Genomic DNA, 13,457 nt, shown 5'->3' on the forward strand with positions numbered 1-13,457 from the left:
GCACTGAAACCTTTGAAATAATTTGTATTTTATTTAAAGTTTTTTTTTTTTTTTTTTTTGAACGGCCAAAAGAGCAAACAAGAATATACAGTGATAAATAAATGTTTATTTAAGATCATTAATTCTGTTTTGTTGTATTATTATTATTATTATTGTATTTTTTTAGTTGTAAAAAAATGGTATTATCGGCTTTATATATCGGCCATCGGCCACTTATTTCGTCTAAATATCGGTATCGGCCATTAAAAAACCCATATCGGTCGATCACTACTCCTAACCCTATCACAAGCAGGAAAAGCAGCAATCACCTAAACGTTCAATCAAAGGTCCAAACATGATGCATTTTAAATTGTAACAATCTTAACATTGCTTAAAATCATAGCCACAATATTCCATACATTGCTCCAGGAGCATGTGTGTTCCATAGTAGTTCCTGACACGACCCTCCCTATTTATCCGGGCTTGGGTCCGGCACTACAACGCACTGGTTTACGCATCCTAGCAGCTAGGTACCCATATGAGCCTGGCTGCATGTTTTTGGACTGTGGGAGGAAACCGGAGCACCCGGAGGAAACCCACGAGGACACGGGGAGAACATGCAAACTCCGCACAGAAAGGACCCGGACCGCCCCACCTGGGGATCGAACCCGGGACCTCCTTGCTGTGAGGCGACAGTGCCACCCACTTAGCCACGGTGCCACCCCCATAGTAGTCAACTAGCATTTTATAACAACTGCTTCCAGATCTATAAAATAGCAACCCTGCAGCAAACTATGAATCTTGTTCACCACCGATGAACACGCTGTTCATAAAGGAAATGTAACCAGCACTGTACAGATTTTTGCTGATATGTCATTATACAGATGTGTAACTGAATGGCTTGGCACTGTAATGAATGTCTATGAATTCTTTTCTAACAGACGACTTGATTGTAATTGAGAAAGGAGACACAAATCTTTACAGCCCAGACGATTTCGATCCTGGTGCCATATTTATCATGTACACATAATTCTGGAGTGAAAAGGATTCTTACATTGGATAAAGGCATCTGCTAAATGCCGAAAATGTAAAAGCGACCTACATTATGGTTACAGTGTACAGTCTGAGCAACTGATGTTTAAGGGCCTTGCTCAAAGGGCTCAACAGGAGCAACCTAGCAGGGGTGGGGCTTGAACCAGCAACCTGTGGATTACTAGTCCTGTACCTTCACCACTAGGCTACGGCTTACGGTTACTCAGATGCCCAGTTTGGACAGGATGGACACAATCTGTTATGTTTCTTCTAATAGATCTCATTAACATTAATTCCTTAACATTTCATCACTATGTTTTTACCTAAAGCAAATGTACATGGCAATTTAGAAACAGCTATATTACCCTCTTATGATTATGACATTTAACTCAGATTATTTAGGGGTTTATTTGCGCTCTTACTGTATATTAGGGATGTAACAATGCACCAACACAGTTAAAAATCGATTCATTTTTGCCACGATTTAATTCGGTAATTCAAGTAAAATGAATCGATATTCACTTTAAACAGAAAAGGGCACTTGCGCTAGCCACCTCGCCTGGTTGCCAAATCGAGCTTATTCAAAATGAGTGAAAATTCAAAGGTTGCAGTGGTGATTTATGCCTGACTTGGCAATCCGGTCACTACACAGTTCTAGATGTGGAACTTGAGGATCCTCCTCTTTCAAATCAGAAGTGTGGCAGCATTTTGGTCTTCTCAAGACCGAAAATGAAAAAAAAAAAAAAAAGATAATGGACAAAACAAAAACAACAGGATACTGAACTACACAAATAGCACAACGAACATGATAAACATATAAACCGGCACCACAGTGAGAAGCTCCGGTCACCCCGCGTAAGCGAAAATCATTCATAAAAGGGCAAACCACGCTGACAAGCGCATTCACATGAGGTGAATTGGTATTTTCGTGGCAAAAGATATGAGGCTATTTTCAGTAGCTGAAAATGAGGGATTTCGATTGCTGGTTAACACACTGGAGCCTAAATACTGCATTCCATCGCGCCCGCACTTTAGCCAAACTGTAATGCCAGCACTTAACAAGCTTGGAAGGAGCACAGGCAAAACCTTAGTTTATTTATTTGAGGTTACTTTCTTTGTTTGTATTATTTATTTAATATGTGGGATTTGTTTTAAAATTTCATTTGTTTTTTACACAAAATGTGAAATGTGCAGCATTGTTTTCATTTAGTTTTTTATTTACATAAATAAAAGATATGCACACATACAATATTCAATTTTTTTTTTTTTTTTTTTTTTAAAGAGAAATGATAAAAGGAACCTTTGTCATAACTTGTCTTTAATTTCATTTTGTTTAAAAAAAAATCTGGGAAAAAATCGTATCGTGAACTCAGTATCGTGAATCGTATCGTGGGTAGAGTGTATCGTTACATCCCTACTGTATATTTGTGCTCCTTGTATTTGTCCCTTAATCACCCAATCTAGTCACTTCCAGTTTGAGCTGCCACTTGCACAACCCCTAACCTAATCAAGTAGGTCTGCATCACCACACACCTATTTTGACATGTGTCTGATCTGTGGCCACTGATCACCTGCCAATGCTGGGTTCCCACACAGAGCCACGTTCCCCTCCCACTCCGGCAGGCGCCCGGACCGTTCCTGGAGATCGCATATCACAGCAAGAAAATAGCCTGTCCGACTTCAAACACGGCCAACCGTCGGTGGCTCTGCTGAGATTGGAACTCACAAACATGCTTTCCGGTAAACGGCTTGTTTGTCAACTAATGACGATTGGTCGGCATTTAGCAGACGCCTTGATCCAAAGCGACTTACAGTACTGACCGTACACAGTCCAAGCAATTGAGGGTTAAGCAGCAACCTGGCAGACGTGGGGCTTGAACCAGTTACCTTCTGATTACTAGTCCAGTACCTTGACCACTACGCTACAATGTCCCTACCAGTAAACCATGAAGCTTCCTTGATAAACTTTGTGATGTGTTTTATATAGTCAGATACACTCATATATACACATTAGAAGCTAGCCATACAGATGAACTTTATGCATTAAGTACAGTGGAACCTTGACTTACGAGTGACCCAACTTACGAATTTTCCGAGATACGAGCTATCACTTGGTCAATTTTTTGCTTTGTGACACGAGCCGAGATCGCAATTAAGCTTAGCGATAAAGTGTAGCATAGTGTGTACTTTAAATTTAGCAATATATTGAAGCATTAAGTGTGTAGTGAGTAAGTTAAGTGATAGAGCACGAAATGAAACACTCCCCCAACTTCCTCCGCCAATCTCCACCTCCACCAGCATCTTCGTCTGGTAAATACACTTAATAAAACCAGTTTATTTTTTTACATTCTCTTTTATTATGTATTATTATTTTTTTATACATTATTTGTTATTTATAAAGTAAATTTTTCTTATTTATAAACACGTAACAAAAAAAATCGGTGTGGTTTTTGGGGGGCTGGAACGGATTAATAGCGTTTCAATTCATTTTAATGGGAAAATTTGATTTGATATACGAGCAAATTGAGTTACGAGCTTGGTCACAGAACGAATTAAACTCGTAAGTCAAGGTTCCACTGTATACTATTACTGACTGTAGCCAATCTGTCGCTCTGCACCCTTTGTCACTCTTCATAAACCCTATTTACCAATCAAAGGGGACTCCCACTGACCAGCCATTATATGGATGGTGGACCATTGGCTGCACTGCAATGACATCAACGTAGTAAAACCATGGTAGTGTGTGTCTTCCTAGTATGAGGTATGACAGCAACAGCTTTGTTGGGATTTTTACACATCTGAAGGTCAATGCTGGGAGGTGAATAGTGCACCAACCAAAAATATAAAGCCAACAGCATCATGTGGTCAGAAAGTGTCCACTTAAGAGCTGTGTGTGAATCTTTATCTAGTCCTTTGATATTCACATTTACATTATTCAGCAAGCGCTTCTATCCAAAGCGACTTACAGTACTGTGACAATATACTGTCTGAGCAATTAAGGATTGAGGGGCCTTGCAGACAGACCCATGAGTGGATAAGACACAGCAGCGCTGCTGGAGTTTTTAAATACCGTGTCCACTCACTGTCCACTCTATTAGACACGCCTACCTAGTTGGTCCACCTTGTAGATGTAAAGTCGGAGACGATCGCTCATCTATTGCTGCTGTTTGAGTCGGTCGTCTTCTAGACCTTCATCAGTGGTCACAGGACGCTGCCCACGGGGCGCTGTTGGCTGGTGGACTATTCTCAGTCCAGCAGTGACAGTGAGGTGTTTAAAAACTCCATCAGCACTGCTGTGTTTTATCCACTCATACCAGCACCACACACTAACACACCACCACCATGTCAGTGTCACTGCAGTGCCGAGAATGATCCACCAGCCAAATAATACCTGCTCTGTGGTGGTCCTGACCATTGAAGAACAGGATGAAAGGGGGCCAACAAAGCATGCAGAGAAACAGATGGACTACAGTCAGTAATTGTAGAACTACAAAGTGCTTCTATATGGTAAGTAGAGCTGATGAAATGGACAGTGTGTGTAGATACAAGGAGGTCGTTTTAATGTTAAAGTAATAAAGCACATTTTCTTGTACTTGTACTGAAGTCCATAGTGCATTAGGGTGGAAACGCTAAGCTTCAGCTAATTAGCAAGAAAGCTACCGATTCATGGAACGGCTTTGCAAACCACTTTTAAAGAAAATGTCACCATGTAGCCAAACATTACTGCTAATCTGACATAATCATAACATCTGTGACAAACGAGCTGTATGTGGGTTTAATAGCTGACGACTCAAAGCTGCTGATTAGCATTGCTGCCAAGCTAATGTTTACATCTGGCAGTTTGGGAGACTGGCTGGGCTAGCACAGTTTGTTGCCAATACAATCCAAGCTTATTGAAAATGAAAACAGAAAATGTATGTCTGACGGGCTAATGACACGACCGGGGGTCTGACTGAACAACTGAACGGTTAGGAGCAATGGTGTGCGATTTGGGACGGAGCCAGAGGCTCACAGGCTGTGAGGACTGACAGACTTCATAGGTCTGGATGTTCTATTGTTGCGGGGATTTGGGGAAACATTGGTAAAGACATTCCAATTAAAAGCCAATATGTTTTGAATATATTTGATAACTATTTTATTCAACTGAATTGTATATAATTAACCTAATTATATTACTAGGTAAATACTGTATTAATTAGGGCTGGCTCGATACCACTTTGTCCGATACCGATGCTGCAAATTGAGTATCTGCTGATACCGATACCAATCCGATACAGTCATTTCTCCTCTCAAACAACTCATGCCAAGCTCACACGACACGATTTTTGCCCTGATTTTCCCTCGGCGACTGGTCGCTGCTAGATTTGCCGGCTCGGGAGCAACTCGGCGTTCGTTCGGCGATCTAAACTCGTCTCTCAATCGCTACGTGTGAACTACCCAACAACTCGATCCGAGCGGCTCGCCGAGTGATCGCAGGGCATGTCAAATATCTGGATCAGAGTTGCCCGGCTGGCAATGAGGACACAAGATATGGGGTGAGGGGAGAATACATCAGCGCACACAAGTTTTACACACTCCTAAACCTTGTGGAAAGCCTTCCCAAAAGAGTTGAAGCTGTTATAGCTGCAAAGGGCCAACATCATATTAGACCCTATGGATTAAGAATGGGATGTCACAAGTTCATATGCGTGTGAAGGCAGATGAGCGAATACTTTTGGCAATATAGTGTATTTGCAAACAGTAAATTCATTGAGCCCCTCTTTGAACAAGACATTAAGTGGATTATTAACAGTCTTTAAATGTATATAAAAATAATGCATTTCTAAGGAGGGTTTTGTTTTATGTGATGATTTTAATACTGGTTATTGTTATATTAATGTTAAAGCATATTTTGGTAATATGTTCATATATATTAACTGTACTGGTATGTTTACTGTATACTGTTCACTGACTAATTTGCTAAAGGCAAAGTATTAAATTCTACTGACTGTACTATTCTATTTACGATCAATCACAGGAATAATAAATAAAGTCATGATCATTTTGGAAATCTATATTACAGTCGACCCTAGAGTTACGAACGCTTTACCATACGAACATCTCGGGTTACGAACGATCTTGTTCAACTTAACCTACGAACAAATTTCGGATTACGAAGCGAGATTCGCAAAACACGTGACGTCACGAACAAGTTGACAACGAGCATCTCCCTTTCTGTGTGTGTATATACATGTGTGTGTATATATATATATATATATATATATATATATATATATATATATATATATATACACACACACACACACACACACACACACACACACACAGTGAGTGAACAGACAGCGGACAGTGTTTTTCCGGTGTTTTCGATATTAAAATGTCCCCAAATAAGGTGCAGAGCATTTGTTGTTGTATAATTACTCCTGCCAGTAGCTGTCACTGTGTATCAGACAGCGGGGACAGTGAGTGAGAGAGAAGAAGGAATTCGGCTCAGTAAAGTATTCTTTCTTTCGTGCAATTACACCTACAAAATACAACACTATCGAAATAAAGAAGGAAAGAATAGAGAAATGAGAGTTGTTGTTTCTGGTAGATACATTTTATATAAAAAGAAGGAAATGTATTATGGTGTACGACATGTAATGTATGTGTTTTATGTACAGTACAGTACTATTGTGTATTGTTGTTTATTATTGTTTATTACAGGAATGTCTGTTCAATAATTTAAGATTTAAGGGAAAAATACTTGTACTTGTAACAAAAAAGACCATTTAAGACATTAGAAAGGTTAGGGGTAAGGGGGGGTTTGGGAGGTCTGGCACGGATTAATTCCATTTACATTATTTCTTATGGGAAAACTTTTTGACTTGAGAACAGCCCTTTGGAACCAATTAAATTCGTAAGTCAAGAATCGACTGTATATCTATATTACATCTATATTTAAATTAGATTATATATGGGTGATTCTTCAATTGGGGGAATTTTTACATCCCTAGGTTATAAATTTGTGTTAAAAATACTTAATTTCAAAACAAATATTTTAGGTATTAAAAAGATCATTCATTGCATCACAAAAAAAATTACATACCAAAATAATTATTTTGGCATGAAAAAATTTCCATTTTTTATGATGATTTAAACATCAATATTTTGCTACTTCGGCCTTGTCTCCAACCCAGACTTTAAAACTTCTCTGCTCTAATAAAATGCTAAAAAGTGATCAATTCATTATAAAAATCACAATATGAGTTTTATAATTAACTTAAAAAACAAAACAAAATGTAATTTATTTTTCCATATTTGTACAACCTATGCATATTTTTGAGCAATATATTACTGTCCCCAGCATTATCGTCATTACCGCAACAGTGTACGGTTTCTGTAGGGAATCATTTCAAGGTAACACTTGTTTATGTTGTAACCATGGAAACAAAGACTGGCAAGGAAGCACATGCCAGCCATGAGAGAAGATTAACATTTTAATGTCTGGAAATGTTAGTAATTTAATCATGTATTCCTCTTGATCACAGAGTATATTTATTCAGCGTCATTACCATTTACATCAATATGGCAGTACTTTACCAAAAACAAAAGAAATTTACACATTATTTATATGTATTTAAAGTGCATCTTGTACTAGCTGTTGACTAGCTTTAGCAAATCCATGGCCTAGCTAGTTTTTTTCTTTAAAAAAGTAAAAATTGTCATTACCGCAACACGTCATTACCAACACAATGACATTTTGCTATGCCACCGCAGATAAATATGAAATATTAAAATTCAATTGTAGCCATCATTAAGTCTTTGCTCTAAAGCATGTAAGCATTATCTTGACATAATTAAAACTAAATTATTACCAATTTTATTTTTCAAAAGTTAAGATGGTAAAAAGAGCCAGCAATTGAAGAATCACCCTAATATATATATAATATATTGCTGTTTGGAACCCTGGTTATTTACACCTGTCCGCTGATTAGAACTGCACATGCGCGCCCCCTGTGGCCGATCTCCGCTACTGCACCAGCACCACAGACGAAACGAACAAAATGGCGAAGCCGTTCGTGATCACGTGACTTCTTTGTACTCTACAAACCGTCCGTTTAGAAACAGGCCGCACACACACGCTTACACTTCCAGAATTGAACATATTAAAGGTCTTATATCGGGGTTCGGTGCATTAAATCGCCCGCATGGTGAACTAAACGTGTATTTTAACGTATTTGGGTGGCAAGGGCTGTCCGCCATTTTGTGTAAACCTGCGCAGTCGAGCAAGGGGCGCAGCTCAATCTGGGAAAATCGACAAAACACCGTAAATGCGCGTTTTCCGAGCGGATAAACGTACCGATTCCTCTTCTTTCTCCATCCCCGTGGGCATCTGCGGCACTGTCCGGTTAATAGAAGCATATTCGTGCAGGTCGGGGAGATCCTCACAGCGGAAGACGGGGAGAGGTTTGGAAGCGTCCAGCGCCCGCGCCCGAAACGACAGTTTACTCATATTGTTATAATCCCAGAAGCAGCACAATACTCTCCGGTCTGCTAATAGTCACCACTGGAGCGGTTAAACCGGTCATGGATGGTTTTATATCGTGTTCCCGGAGTCTAGGCTTCGAGTGGCTGTGGGTTAATATGGCGGAGCGAGCGGAGCCGGGAAGGCCCGGGTCTCGGTCGCTCTCTCTCGGCGTACTTTTCACACTAGCTTCGCTCTCTTTCCCTGGTTCAATACGCCATGGCCAACATGGCGGACATTAAAACTCCTTAAGACTCCGGTCGCTTTATTCGGCCCAACCCCCTGATCGCAGAACAGCCATTCCCACACGGCTCACTGCGCCTGCGCGTTTGCTCGGAGTGTCAGCGGCCCCGCCCTCCCTGGAACGCGCTTTCTGCCACTCAAAACAAGCTGCTGTGGAAACAGCTGGAGCGCGGTCCCGATACCAGGGGGGGTCCAAACCTTTACCACAAGAGCATAAGTTTTGGGATGAGAAGTAGTGGTCGTAAATTCGGTTCATTTTATGGACTCGGGTTAATCTGAGTCACTCGTAGCGCTTTTCCACCAATAGAACTCTGGTTCTTGAACCGGTTCTGTTCAGGTTTCTTCGAACCTTGGTGTTTTGTAGAGAACCGACCCGCGTTTCCACCAGTTTTTGGGGAACCAGGCCTGCGTTATGAACTGTGGGCGTTACACAACCAAAGTAAAGAGTAGCAACGTGATGGTGGAGTGTGTCGATTATCTGTGAGCATTTGTGCTGCTGTTACAGATGTTCGTTTTTATACAAAAAGCATCGATCAGCTACCGGTGATAAGAGGACGTAGACGTGTTTGTCGCAGTTGTTGTTTTCTTTAGTTCATTGACGTGAGCAGCGTTTTGCGCTTCGTCGTCATTGTGACCCTTGGCGTAAATAGCCGATTTGCTCAGCGCTTGGCTTGATCGATAAAACATCATTAAAGTTCCACAACACTTACACTGTACATCTGTATACGTATATATGACAAATAAATGATATCTATCTATCTATCTCAATTAAGGTTTTAATTTTGTGTGCTGTAGACACCATCCTGACTACCTATTGTCAATAACCCCAAAAGAGAAGTGGGCACCCTAGTGCACACCCACTTCCTAATAATAGAGTTCATGTGTTTTAGGCACACCATTAAAAGGAGGTCCCTTAAACTCACTAAGATCCTAAACAACACATCACACCCCCCTCCATGACCTGCGAGTCAGACAGCGGAGCACTCAGAGTAACGGACTCATCTAACTCCGCATTAAGAAGAAACAATGCAGGAGATTGTTTGTACCAATGGTGACCATATCGTACAATACCTCACATCAGTACACTGAGCCACTTTCAGGACAAGCTCATGGACGGTGATCTGTATATATTCATATCTACTGCACATGACACTTTCATAGTAGTTTATTATATTTATATTACATCTATACAATCTTTATTCTATTTGTACACCTGCACAGTTATGTACTTGTTGTAATACTTGTTTTACTTTAGCATACCTTGATCTGCTGTAATGCTTGATGTTCCCTTAGGGATTACTTAAGTTATATATATACTGTGTATATATATATATATATATACCCACCCATCCACCCATCCACCTTCTAACTAGTAATATCATTCTCAGAAATTAATGTTTTGGACAAAACAAAAGGATATTAATGTTACATGCAGGTTCCGTCTACAAACAGTTGGGCGTACACGCAATAAAGCATCATCAGGCTGGAAAAATAGATGTACAAAACAAGTGCAACCTAAGGCTACACTAAGGTGCTGGACTAGTAATTAGAATGATGGTTTAAGACCCACCACCACCACCAAGCTGCCACTGTTGGCCCATAAGCAAGACCATTAAACCTCAATTGCTTCAACAGTATTTGGTCAAAATTGTATGCTGCCTCTGCTAAATGCCACACATATAAATGTAAAGGCTGCAATCACAACATGGTAAAATGTTGCATTCAGATAAACCTTAATACTCAGGATTCCGACTTCTGGCCACCAGAACAGCAGTGACTGCTTTTAAGGTACTGAAATATCAGAAAAATGTATGTTCAAACCACAACACCACCTAGCTGCCACTCTAGTGCCATTGTGCAAGATCCTTAATACTAAACTGAATAACAAAGTCTGCCAAAATCTTAATTGTAAATACCAAAGAAAATGATCAGGTAGATCAGACTGTGCACACTACTGGTATAATACCAACTATTACTGTAGTACTTAATTCAGATCAATTATTAAACACAGAAGTAGGTTTAACCTATAAAGAACTGCAAATCTGTTAAGAAACGTTTGTTGCAAAGAACTGAGAAGCTTTATAGTGAAGTTCCATTTTTATTAGTGCAACTGAATAACATTAAAGGCAAATTAATGATCTTATTGATTGAGTAATCTTACCTTTGTTCCAGGACAAAACTTCCAGCATGCTTAGTCCTCCCAGCTGTCCTAATTCAATCATGACTTGCCCAGTTTCGTCCATTGCTACAACCCATAAAACACACATACTGTCATAAGACTAATACTAAAATCATACAACTAAGTGGTGACCATTGACGGGAGCAGCCACGAGGAATAATTCAGTCAGCTTGTAAATCTTAAAAGTATGTAGTAACTAAGCAAATGTTTAATGCTAAACTTAAAAAAATGTCAATACAAAAAAATGAATACGACACAAAATCTTTCTCTTGTAAGAAGCTCTTGGGCAGTACACATGACCTATAGTAAAGGTAGCTGTTTGTTTGTTTGTTTGTTTATTAGGATTTTAACATGTTTTACACTGTTGGTTACATTCATGACAGGACAGGTAGTTACTCATTCATCGGGCGGCACGGTGGCTAAGTGGGTAACACTGTCACCTCACAGCAAGAAGGTCCTGGGTTCGATCCCCAGGTGGAACGGTCCGGGTCCTTTCTGTGTGGAGTTTGCATGTTCTCCCCGTGTCCGTGTGGGTTTCCTCCGGGAGCTCCAGTTTCCTCCCACAGTCCAAAGACATGCAAGTCTTTTTTCCTTTTCACTTACTTAAATTAAAATAATATTATTGCTTAAATAATGCTGGGATTTTGTTTAATTTAGGAGTTACTGTGTGTAGAACAAAAACCAGCAAACCAGACAGATATAACACAACAGTAGCACAAAGATAATTTTTTTTTTTTACCCCGCAAGTCTATTCATTTATATATTTGAATTGGATAATAATAATAATAATACATTTTATTTATGGGCGCCTTTCAAAACACTCAAGGACACATTACAATACAAAACATCAGTACATAATTGATTACACAGATTAAGTTTAAAGAAGAACGTTTTAAGGCGTGTTTTGAAACTAGGGAATAAATCAATGGTGCGAATGTCAGAAGGGAGAGAGTTCCAGAGATGTGGGGCAGAGTAGCTAAAAGCTCTAGCCCCCATAGTATCCATTGAATGTACATGCACAGACATGGTTTGGAACAATGTTTAGCCTTTTTAAATAATCCTGGACATGTCAGCCAGCCAGGGTGGGTGATTGTTTGTTTATTAGGATTTTAACGTCATGTTTTTACACTTTTGGTTACATTCATGACAGGAACGGTAGTTACTCATTACACAAGATTCTTCGGTTCACAAGTTTATATCAAACACAGTCATGGACTATTTTGGATCTCCAATTCACCTCACTTGCACGTCTTTGGACTGTGGGAGGAAACCGGAGCTCCCGGAGGAAACCCACGCAGACACGGGGAGAACATGCAAACTCCACACAGAAAGGACCCGGACCGCCCCGCCTGGGGTTCGAACCCAGGACCTTCTTGCTGTGAGGCGACAGTGCTACCCACTAAGCCACCGTGCCGCCCGCCAGGGTGGGTGATGTCATATTTCCAATTCTCATAAATGAAGTGGAAGCCACAGGCAAACAGTGTTTCACACCCACAGTTTACACATACCAAGACTAATCCTAAAGATCCAACCTTTTACTTTCTTATGTAGTATCAGAAATGGTCAGACAATGGCATGAGTCACTGGTTAAAAATGACTGTAATATGGCAGTTGTGGTTAATGCCATGGGGCTGCCCAAGGACTAATACTGATGTAAAGCAAAAATTAGGGGCACATTTAACAGACATCAAGGTCACATTACACACTAATGTTAATCTTATTATATTATTAAAACAGGAATGGATGCTATAAAGCCTAGCACTGGTAGGCCACAGTAGTTTGTACATTGCATGTTTGTTTTCCATGCAGCCACTTGGGTCAGCAAGTTATGAACTGTATTTGTTACACATACATATCTTACAAATTTAAATTAATGTTTATATTTCACTTTGTTTTATTAACCTGAATAATTTAAAGGTAAAACCTGAGGGGGGGGGGGGAAGGCAAACTCGCCCTGTTTGACTCCTGAATGGACAGTAATGACCAGCAAGATGGACATAATTGAAGTTAAATAGGAAGCAGGGTAAAACTACACACAACATGTACATGTAATTAATTGTGAGTTTACTCGCCTGTCAGTAAGGGTCGAAATACGAATAAAAATACAGTTATTGCAGTTACTGCTATTAAATCTTCTCAACAGGGTGAATGACGTCGACAAATCAGCTGTTAACTAGGCTAGCTGTGGCGCCTTCTATTTTTTGTTGTTAAATTAACGACTAACCGACTGCCTAATTTTACTCAAAATTTTACTCTAAATATAAAAAATAACTCACACTTACCGTCTCCTTTAAAATGAGGATATTTTAATTCGGTCGAACCGCGATAATATCCAAAATAAGCGAGTGCACCAAGAGACGTTCATGTAGAATGACTTCAGCAGGCTAACTACCGACAGCTAGTCTGTTTCTCCCAAACACAGAGCTCCAGTCACAGCCAGTTTCTACACACTCAGCCGGCCACGTCTTCATTAAAACAGCCGTTACACCTAAAATGCTCCACGCCACATCGACGCGG

General features: G+C 40.0%; 1 protein-coding gene across 2 annotated transcripts in view; it reads right to left on the minus strand.

The window, feature by feature from the left end:
* Positions 1 to 13,457, minus strand: part of epc1b (enhancer of polycomb homolog 1 (Drosophila) b) — a 35,220-nt gene extending 21,763 nt beyond the window's left edge. Inside the window, exons 1-2 of one of the 2 annotated variants that reach the window (XM_062987376.1) lie at positions 13,223 to 13,457; positions 10,923 to 11,006 (exon numbers count right to left, since the gene is read on the minus strand). Coding sequence is in view for 1 of the 2 variants with exons in the window: in XM_062987375.1 (XP_062843445.1) it covers positions 8,354 to 8,506 (153 nt within the window). In the remaining variant the exon portion in view is untranslated. Of the gene's footprint in view, positions 1 to 8,353; positions 8,708 to 10,922; positions 11,007 to 13,222 lie in introns of those variants that run through there. The other variant, XM_062987375.1, reaches the window with a different exon arrangement.

The sequence above is a fragment of the Trichomycterus rosablanca genome, chromosome 25, assembly GCF_030014385.1.
Source record: "Trichomycterus rosablanca isolate fTriRos1 chromosome 25, fTriRos1.hap1, whole genome shotgun sequence".
Taxonomy (NCBI): Eukaryota; Metazoa; Chordata; class Actinopteri; order Siluriformes; family Trichomycteridae; genus Trichomycterus; species Trichomycterus rosablanca.